Source organism: Atta colombica, unplaced genomic scaffold, assembly GCF_001594045.1.
Source record: "Atta colombica isolate Treedump-2 unplaced genomic scaffold, Acol1.0 scaffold52, whole genome shotgun sequence".
NCBI classification, from domain to species: domain Eukaryota; kingdom Metazoa; phylum Arthropoda; class Insecta; order Hymenoptera; family Formicidae; genus Atta; species Atta colombica.
In genome coordinates, this window is record NW_017259542.1 from 708,299 (window position 1) to 719,438 (window position 11,140).

Below are 11,140 nucleotides of genomic sequence, written 5' to 3' on the forward strand. Positions count from 1 at the left end.
TATTATTATACATCAACACTTACGGATTCGTAGGGGACAGTATAAACATGGAGGAGTATGGCAGCATTGGTTTTGGTCCCGTGTCGTCTTCATCCTGCCTCCTCTCTTCGGACGTCTGGGTTTCAATTCTTCCGTCTCTGCTAGAAAAGACGAGACGTCGTTCTCCACTTTGTGGCTCTCCGTCAATATTGTGTTTTACATTTTTTAATCTATATTACGTAATTATCAATTTTTCATTAAATAATTACAAATAATTATTAATAACTATTAACTTTATTTTATTATGAATAATTAATAATCACTTTGTTAAAACAGTTTTGCAATTAAAATATGCACAAAGTCACAACATTTATATATCAAAGATTCTGTGAAATTTTCTATTCTACCTCACAAAAATCTTATTTAAAAAATATTATTTTCTACAAGTACGAAACGTCAAGAAAAGACAAAAATTTTTATAAAAATAACAAAAAGAAAAAACTTACAAATTCTGCGTTGGACTTGGAGGGCAGATTTCCACTCTCGGTGCGTCCGCGGGTCTTTGTAGTGACTCGATCTCCTTCTCGAGTTCCTGTAGCTGTTTCTCCTTATCCTCCTCCTGCTGCTCTTCCTCGGCGGCGCTTAGTTCTTGCGCATTCGCGAGATTGTCAACGGCGATAGCCAAGAACACGTTCAGCAGGGTGTAGTTGCCGAAGAGCACCAGCACGATGAAGTAAAGCGAATGGGCCATGCCCTGCGACTCGATACCCTTGTACATCACTTCGTTCCAGTCTTCTCCAGTCAGGATCTGTATTATAATCATTATTACATTAATCAATTATTACATTAATCGAATATTTTTTAGTTCAAGAAACATCTAATTTTTTATCATTCATTGAATAATATTGTATGTATTTATTATTAGATACACAATTTTCACTGCATTTAAAATATACAAAAACTATACTTTCACCATGTATCTATTAATGTTTATTTATATTATATTTATATATATATTTATTTATATTATAAAGTATACGAATTACATGTATCCTCTATCTTTCAAAGCGAGATTATGAAACGAATACTTTTCTCGCTTTATCTTTTAGACATTTGGAACAACTAAAGTATATAATGCAATAGAATTAAGTCATACTTGTTAAAAGATCGATTATAACTCATTTACAACAATAAATAAAAATCGTAATAACAATTGATTGTACTCACTTGGAAGACAGTGAGTAGTGCGATGGGAAAGGTGTTAAAGTTAGTGGGCGGCGTGCCATCGTCGAAGTTGAATTGGCCACCGAATAGCTGCATACCGAGCAGCGCGAATATGAGGATGAAGAGGAAGAGCAGGAAGAGAAGGGAAACGATGCTGCGCATGGAACTTAGCAGCGATATCACGAGGTTCCTCAGGCTCTTCCAGTATTTGGTGACCTTAAAAATTCTCAGGAGTCTAAGAGCACGTAGGACGGAGAGGCCGAAAGAGCCAGACTTCAACTCGGACCAGATCACCTCGAAAATCGAGGCCGAGATGACGATGCAGTCGAAGCGATTAAAGCTCGATTCGAAGTATGCGCGAGGACCGAGCGCGTAGACTTTTATGAACATCTCCATCATGAAGAGGCCTAGGAACACAAACTCTGCGAAGTCTGTAAATAATAAAAAATTGAGTTAAACTGGGACTTTTTAGTTCTTGAAGAACTTGAGCCTTAGATATAATCTTTAGATACAATAAGTTTTCGCTGAAATCCCTCAAATCTTAATAGATTTCCAGGTGAAAATTTTTCTCAGAATTTTTCATATAATTTTTCAGAATTTCTATATAATTTTTCTATATAATTTCTCTATAATTTTCTAACTCTCACAGTTTTTATATTGGAACATTTCTCAGAAAATCTATATTTTTTCTCAGAAATTTTCATTTGTGTTAATCATAAAATATCATAAGATTTTTAAGATTTTTTGTAAATATAATTTCTGATGAAATGTTATAAAATCTAAAAAATTTTAAAATACTTTCTAAAAATTATGGGATTTTCAGAATATTTTAGAATTCACTTGTATGAAAAATTCTGAGAGAGAGATGTAAACTTTCCAAATATTTTTGGGTATTTCTGAAAAATATAAAAATTGAAAAGTATAAAAATTGAAAAGAATTTTTTACTAGGATTGACTGACAAAATATCGTTTAGTATAAGTTAGTTTTCTAAATCAAATTTTTACATATTAGGTGTGATATGTATTTTTACATTAAATAGAGTGATGAAATTAATTAATAGAGTGATAATTAATAGAGTGATAAAATTTTGGAAAACTCACAGAGGAAATCGGTGAGCCATTTTGGCTGATTGTAATGCTCGACGGCCACGCAGACGGTGTTAAAGAACACAAGAACGATGACGAACCAATAGAACTGTTGCGACTTGACGGAATTACGTATCCAAAATCTGAACCTTTTCTCAGCTCGCCAGAATTGTAGACACGTGCCCTGCTTCTTCACCTTCGATTTAAAGTAGGAGGCTCTCGAGAATCCTACAAAATTTAAAATACTTCTTCAATATAAAATTATTAATACATTTAAAACATATTTTAGACTGGTCGATTGTCAAATTGAATATCGTATGTATTTTTATTTTGATGTAAATTATATAATTTTCCTTTTACTTTAAAATTGTTTTACACTATGTCTACATCTTCACGTTTCGTACTACTTGCTAAGCTATTTTCTGCGACTATAATATAAATAAAAAATTCAAATTATATGATCTAAAATATGATAGTCTATATTAAAATCTTTTGAAATTTTTGAACATTATGCATAATGACATTCTTGTGAAAGTTTTGAGGATAAATCGCATATATTAGGGATTCCTACACAAAATATATAAGCATAGCATAGCATAAAACCATCTGGACTAATAAGTATCCACTATAAGGTTGTCATATTGACTTACATAATATGCTCATTAGTCATCTAGAACCTTATGCACACAACCTTATGCTATGTTTATGCATTTTGTGTTTTGGAGTCTTCACGATTAGAAAAAGAAATCAAATACTTCTAGAATTATGTATCAATTAGAAGAATTAGAAAATTCTATTTATTTCTGATTCAACAAAAAAATAGATATAAAAATAAACACACAAAGTTCTATACTAAATTATTCTACCAAGCAATTACTGTTATACGATGTGTATATATTGTGGCTATTTATCACTATTATTACTATGTGTGAACACAGGCTGAAATTAGCCCATCTATCAAATTCTATAGGATGGGATTCGTACACTATTCAGGAGATTCAGTTTCTCGTTTGACAATACTAAATATTCTACTGTTCTGTTAGCTTTAACTAAAATTATAACCGTATATAAGTGAATAATAAAAATATTAATTACAGTATTCCACCATCACATAGTATACCTAAACAGTGTAGAAATATTTCCGCCGGAAACATTGGCACTTAATATATAACGTTATATTATCAATTGTTTATCAAAATTCATCTTTTCATGAAAAGAAAAAGATTCTTATATGCTGTTGGATTGTCCGGAAAGTTCATGCCGATTAACCTATATAATTTAATAAATGTATATTAAAATTTAAATTTTCTGCGTTTCAATTTTCCTTCAACATCGGCACGAACTTTCCGGATGACCCAATATAATTATTAACATAAAAAAATCTTTTGTGTATTGAAAAATTCAGAATGATAGAAAAAAGAATGGTTTTTAATCTTCTTTGAAAAATAATTATATATTATATATACAGGGTATCTCGTAAGTTTTTGCCAAGCGCTTTTGTGTAGATAGAGAGGGTAATGTAGATAATGCAATAGATTAAACTGAGTTAAAAAGTCCTTTACCATTTTGCAATTTTTGCAATGAAATATTAATTACTAAAAATCGCTGAATATTGGTTTTCAATAATTTTTTCGAATACTAACAACTTTACAAAAAAATAGCGAGAGACAAAAATTATTTATTTTCTTCTCATAAAGTTCTGAAAATTTTTTCAAAAATTTTTTAATACCTTTAATTTTTTAATTAAAGTATTTTTTATGTTGGTAAAAATAAAAAAATGCAATACTAAAAGTTGATAAAAAAATTCTGAAATAATTCTTAAAGTTCTATGAGAAAAAAATTAATGAGTAATGATTGTCTCTTGTAGTTTTTTTGTAAAGTTGATTGAGTAAAAAATTATTGAAGACAATATTCAATAATTTGTATTAATATCTCGTTAACTATTGCAAAAATTATAAAATGGTAGAGGATTTTTTGATTCGATAGAGTTTAATCCGCTCTATGCAAAAGCGCTTCGCAAAAACTTACGGGACATCTCGTATACAGAATGGTCCAAATCGATCATCTGAAATATTTCGCTTATTTTCAATGATATAAAAAAATGTTTCAAATGAAAGTGGAAGAGTTTTGAGGCGTATGTATTTTGCTCATGTTGGTTGTTTTTAGGTAGAGGCATCAAAAAGGTATGAACGTTACCTCCACTTTTTTAAATGGAATTATATAATTTTTTTTACACAATATGATTCCTTTAATTATTCTGCATATTAAAGTGGTAATATCAATAGGTGAGGAAATATTTTATATTTTTATTCTGGCACATATAAAAAATCATACAATTCCATTTAAAAAAGTGGAGATGATCGTCATATCTTTTTGACGCCTCTACCTAAAAAAAAAAAACAACATGACCAAAATATATCTCCCTCAAAATTGTTTCACTTTCGTTTAAAACACTTTTTTGTGTCATCAAAAATAAGCGAAATATTCGAGATGTTCGATTTAAGTGGGCCACCGTATATATTAATATTATAATATATTTATGTAACATATATTTTCTTCGTTTGTCTGAAAGAAAATTTAGAACGATGTTCGTGCGAATGTTCCCGAATCCAAAGAAAATCTAATATTTATATATCGTGACATCAACTAATATATAAAAGCAAAATCTAAAAAAACTAAAAAAGAATTAGCTCCCGAGTTCTCCGATCTGTCTCTCGCGCAAAGACCGCGTGATATTAAGTGATACATATCAGCCACAATGTCAGCAGCAAGTCGATCCGAGTAATTATATAGAATGCAATAATTACATCCTCTACCACGAGTAATCACAGGCTTTGATTTTAATACGATAAATAATACATAATCTAGCTATGCGACGGTCATTCGTCTGTGTAAAGTGACTTTGCCAGTTTATAATACTTTTACGCAGAGAGCAATGCATAATTTTGTATATATTATATTACATAACTGTTACAAATGAGCACTTCAACTCATAGTAACATTTTCTTGATAAAAGATATTCAGATATTTAATTATTTATTTTGTTAAAAATTTATGTTAATTATCATCAAACATTTTACATGATATATGCATTGAAAGAATATCTTTAGCCCGAATTAGGCTGAATAAAATTATCTAGGTCTATATTATTTATTAAACTAATTAATGTGAGAAGATTAAGATTCAATTCTTACATGTTTAAGTGAAAAAGAGCACGATAATTAATACATCCTGCATACGCGAATAGGCAAGTAAGTCATTTACCAAGCAATAGCCCATTGTCTAATCATGTACTTGTGATCGTGTACGCACGATATTATTTGTACGTGTGTGTATGACCAACAAAAAATTCTTTAAAAAAAAATAAAACATTACGTAAGATTACAAATACAGCCTTATTTTTACGTAGCTCTTTGCGAAAAGTCGTGGCATTCACGGTTGTAGTTACCTTTGAGCTTTTTCTTAGGCACTGAAACAAGAGGAGCATCTGATAGCGTGTGTTTAGAATATTCATCGGCAAAAATTAGAAGAAGATAATTTTCAGCGTCATTCTTTTCTTTTCCTTTCAATACAAAAAGATAAATCAAGCTTGAACTCATAAAGTATTAACAAATATGTCAATGAATGTGAAAATACGCTAACGTGCCAATATATAAATGGAGAGAAATTTTAAAACGAGAGAAAAGGCGGGCCAAATCTCAAATCAACGATTTCCTTCGTACTAATATGAACTTCAAAAATCGCAAAGATTTTTGTAATCCTTCCCCCCCCCCCTCAAGCATTTGAAATTTATTCCTCAAGTAATTTTATGAGCCATAATATAACAATTTGAATTTTCGTAAATTTTATTTTTTTCTAAATTTCATTGAGTTTGTTTTTTAATTACTTCAAGTTTCCAGAGGAAATCGTTGGTTGATATAACATAGGTTCTGACTACTAAAAAAATCACGTAAATCCTTACTACTTGAACTCAAGTTCGTTCGAATATTCTGAAGAAGAATCATCAACTCGAAATATAAAAAAAGTGAACAAGAAGAAGAGAATATTCGGCACAACTGGACACCAAGTTGACCAAATACAACTCACCATCATCCTCTCCATCCTCGCCTTCCTCCTCCTCTGTATCGGTGCTCTTGCTCTTGCCGAGATTTTTCAATTTTCTTTTCTTTGCCGCTGCTCTTCTTCTTGCTGCGCAAAAAGATAGATTAAGCTGTGTAAATCTTCATAAATTATGGCCTAAATAATCTTTTATTGAAAATATGTAAATATCATGTCTGAGAAGTATTGATAATTGAATTATGAAAGAATCACAAATTGCAGAGTAATTATATGTTGCGATGTTTTTTATTTTGTGATTTAATGTGCGCATAAATTGTATTATTAAATTATTTCTATAAAATTTACATATAACATATGCAAGAATGACTTGTTAAAAAGCAATTACTTGTAAAAAGCAAAAAATTATATTAATTGTTAATCCGATTATTAAACAAATTAATTAAAATTACAAAATATAGAAATGTCTTGTTTAAAAATACAGCATTCAATGCATTGCTAACAAAGAAAAATATTGAAAAATTGAAATTTGATTGTGATTCGAAAATGTGAGTGCAAGTGCACTCTGAGTATTCTATAAAAATATGTACGAATATGTTTTGGAATACAGCTCGCTTTACAAATCTTTTCAAATCTTACGGAAGTAAATATTCATGATATCAAAATATGTTGCATTATATGGACCTTCTAATATGTGCATTTTCTCCTCTTCCGTGGTCCTCTCTTCAGCCAGTATCACCTCCTCTGAAAAGTAAACATTCCGTATTAGCAATAATTGATATTACGTTCATTACATTTTTATATACGCAACGCGTGGAGAGTCTAGCATACGCAGTAAGTAACTTCTGCAGACACACTGTTTACAAAATAAGTGAATTAAAATAGATCGATAAAAGAGTATATTTAACCTTTTTGTCAATGCATAATTTTTTAATTTTCATTATCGCAAAGTTTCTCATTAAAAGTGAAAATGAGATAAAGTTTGTACAAAACTATTCTTTGTCATTTGAAGGACAGTAAGTAATTTTTGAGACGTTGTAATGAAATTCAAACAATATAAAAATTTTGATTATTTAAAATTCGATATCAGCACTTGGGTACCCATTGACAGAAGAATAAGAAATTTATTATTTAATTTTCAGAATTACAAAGAGATTATAAAATATAAAGTACATTTATTACAAATAATTATTATTTTCTTCTGTCAGTTTTCAGTATTATGTTATTTTGAGGCATTATTTTATATATGATTATTTATTTTATAATATCAATTATTTATTTTATAATATATTTTATAATATATTTTTTAACAATGAGGTTTTCAGTGTTTGCGAAATGAATTCCGTTTAATCTTCTTTAATTCACATGTTTTGTTGGTAATTATTCTAACCTGCTTTGCAGATCCAATTGAGGTAACAATTCAGTTCGCGCTCAAGCTGCTGCTGTCTTCGCAACTTCAGAAAGGACTGCCGGTTTTCCACCTTTTCTCTCTCCTTCGCAAACTCTCTACAAGCGTGATATAGATAATATGGCAGCTTACTCAGGAGCATGAAAGCTAGGTTTACCAGAGGATTTTCAGGCATTCCGCCGTTAATATTCTAGCAATACCATGTTTAAATCAACAATATTTACTCATTTAGGGGAAATGCCATTGAGAGCATTGAAAAAGAAACTTTTTTGTTTATTCTTGCGTAAAATTCTTCGAACTAGCTTATGCATGGGAGCCATACACGAGATTATGATGGATTCATTAATCACTACTGTTGCTTATACTTTAATTTCTCTTAATCCAAATTTAAAATATCTAATGTTAATTAAATAGGTCTAAAAATTCACATTTCCATGAATATATAATTTGCATCGTATTCTCATCGCGTGTTTAGCACTAAAAAATTCCTTTTTTTTCACACATTAAAAGGCATGTATAATCTTATATGTACAATATTAATAACAAGTGTCTAATTAGAGAGATATTAAATCAGCTGTAATTTACAAATAAAGAAACGCTAAAAAAATTTTTTTAATAAAAAAGATAAATAATATTTAAGATTATTATATATTTAAGATTAACTAATTTTACAAACTAATATTAATAATAATTTAATTTATTTTATACTTCTAATGTCACGGCAATGCTAAATACACTAAAAGTTATTGCACACTAATGTCAGACAACGTCTGTTAATTGGAGACCTGCTTGAGTGATCCATTTTAAGTAGGAACTGAACGTAGTGGTAAAGAGTCGTTTGCTCTTCGCTTTCCGATAAGCTGCCCGTCGTTCGACGCGCGCTCTTTCATTAGAAAACTCCCTGACGAGGAAAAAAAATCATTCTGAAATAATGGACCTCGCGATTTTGCCGAATGGGAGACGCGATTGTCACTCCAAAAAAAAATTGTCACTGGGCGGAAAGATCACAGAATTGTTAGGAAGGACACATACTCACCCGCTCAAGACACCAAGAACTAAGTTCAGCATGAAGAATGATCCAAGGACGATCAATGGTATAAAGTAAATCCAGTTGTACGTGCTGCCAATAGCGTCATTTGTCTGCAAATTCGATCGGAATCGATATGAAGACAGTAATGTCGCGTATATATATATGTACCGGTTACACAGCCGAAGGTATATTAATTAACAGCAAAAGTTATATGCAACACAGAGGCACTGGCACTGTAATCTCGCTGTATCAAACACGATGTGATAAATGTGATCGTCCGAGTATGAGAGCTCGAATTTATTTATCGTTATTCGATATATTCATTTCCCTTCACAAAGAAAAATTTTATCCCACATGAAGGGAAGATCTGATCTAAAAAAACATCATAGATTAAAAATTCGTCGATCACATTTATGCAAGACAACATCGGCTTGAAACACTTCAGTATCGCTGGTAGTAACCCGTGGAAAAAGAATAGGACGAGAGAAACATGCCATTTTTTTATAACGAGTGAAACTGATTTGGACTATTTGCTACATCTCTCTACTCGCTACTCGCTGTCTTGAAGAAAAATCTACAAGTTTTAAATATTTAACACGTTGATTGCGATGGTAGTAACCAGTTAAAATTTTTTTAAAACATTTATAAAAAACAATCATATAATAAACAAATCCATCAATATAAAATTTTAAATAACCATAAAAGATAATAATATATAAAATAAAAAATTTTTTAACAGTCCGATGTTTAACACACACTATCCATGAGGATGTAGTCTCATTTAATCATCATATGATACAATATTTTATTATTATCACGTTTGTGATGTTATGAGAAAATTCTGTGATATATGCAATAAAACATTCACAAAGCAGACAACGTGTTAAACTAAGTATGTCGAAATTTATAGTTTGAAAACTCTCTCTCTCTATATACTAGATCTGATTTTATAAAAAAATCTCCAAATATATATATTTTCGAAACATGGCATTTTCTTCCGACTGACGTTTTACCGCGGGCTACCCTATATTATAAAAATCGATGAGGCAATCGAAATTTTTCCGAGATTTCAGTAAATAAATATACTATTATTACAGACGATGGAATTACGTTGAAGGGTTTCGAAATAATTTATTGTTTACAATAAAATATAACAATAAAATATTGTGAAATCCTCCGTGATCCATTGATTAAATATTAACTCTTTCATGATCAACAAAAAAATTCATTAACAATTTCATGATCAACAAAAAATATTCTACTAATACTTCTTTTCCTTATTCTATTTCCTTTAACTCATATTATACATATTTAATTCATATTATAGCACTAAAAGATTGAAAGTTACTTTTACATAATTTTAAGGAAAATAACAAAATTTATCTATCACGAAAGAGTCAGACACAATAAAAAGTACAATTAACATTGAATATTGAAACATCGAAAAAGAGGGCTGGAACTGACAATGTTATACTGAGCAAGGTGAACATATACGTCAGTGTTAGCTGTTTCCGCAAGGCATTTTTTAACCCGAAAGCCGACAAATTCGGCTAAAGCCGGACACAGAAAAGAGACGAATATATATGTATAAGGACACCGGAAAAAGGAAGAGACACTTAAAAGCGGATGGGAAAAAAAGTATATGTAACCGAAACAGTTAAAATAGTTAATATCTTCTGTCTTCTAAAAGGGTAAATTAATGAGGGAAGGAATTATAGTTTAGTACAAAAATGTGATATTTAAATCGCGAAGCGGTTAATAGAGGACGAAACTGGGCAACAACATTCTACGAGAACACAGAGATTTGAGAATGTTCGCTATCATACCTTTTGTGTAACGATACTGCGAGGACAAATCGTGCGCGATAACGAGGGGGTGAAATTTTAACAGAAACAGAAAAAACGAGCGAGAAAAAGAGAGAGGCAAAGAGAGAAATAGAGAAATACGGTAACAAATAGAAAGAGAACGAGAGAAAAAAACATTAACACTGAAGAACATATTTCTTGCTTTACCCAGTACAATATGGCAGTCCAGCCCTCCATAGTGATACACTGGAAGACAGTGAGCATGGCGAATCCGATGTTATCGAAGCTGGTGATGCCCGAGTTTGGTCCTTCCCAGTGATCCATGCACGTCGAGACGTTCGCGTCGCACACGTGGGACCCGGGCGGAGCATCATCTTTGTTGTCTGCGCTACACGGACTCGGCATCTCGCCCTCCTTTATGATTACACCTGCAACGTTCAATATTGTAAAACATTTTATATATATTATAACGTATATTTATATACATATTTATTATAACGTCAGAATGGCCTGAAAAAGAATTGAAGCGTATATATATATATATATATATAT

General features: G+C 30.8%; 1 protein-coding gene across 1 annotated transcript in view; it reads right to left on the bottom strand.

Moving 5' to 3' along the window:
• Positions 1-11,140, bottom strand: part of LOC108691819 (voltage-dependent calcium channel type A subunit alpha-1) — a 54,521-nt gene that overhangs the window by 36,177 nt on the left and 7,204 nt on the right. Inside the window, exons 4-12 of the mRNA XM_018199733.1 lie at positions 10,796-11,016; positions 8,790-8,893; positions 7,736-7,851; positions 7,030-7,089; positions 6,376-6,477; positions 2,305-2,517; positions 1,207-1,634; positions 486-787; positions 24-140 (exon numbers count right to left, since the gene is read on the bottom strand). Coding sequence (XP_018055222.1) covers positions 24-140; positions 486-787; positions 1,207-1,634; positions 2,305-2,517; positions 6,376-6,477; positions 7,030-7,089; positions 7,736-7,851; positions 8,790-8,893; positions 10,796-11,016 — 1,663 coding nt within the window. The remainder of the gene's footprint in view (positions 1-23; positions 141-485; positions 788-1,206; positions 1,635-2,304; positions 2,518-6,375; positions 6,478-7,029; positions 7,090-7,735; positions 7,852-8,789; positions 8,894-10,795; positions 11,017-11,140) is intronic.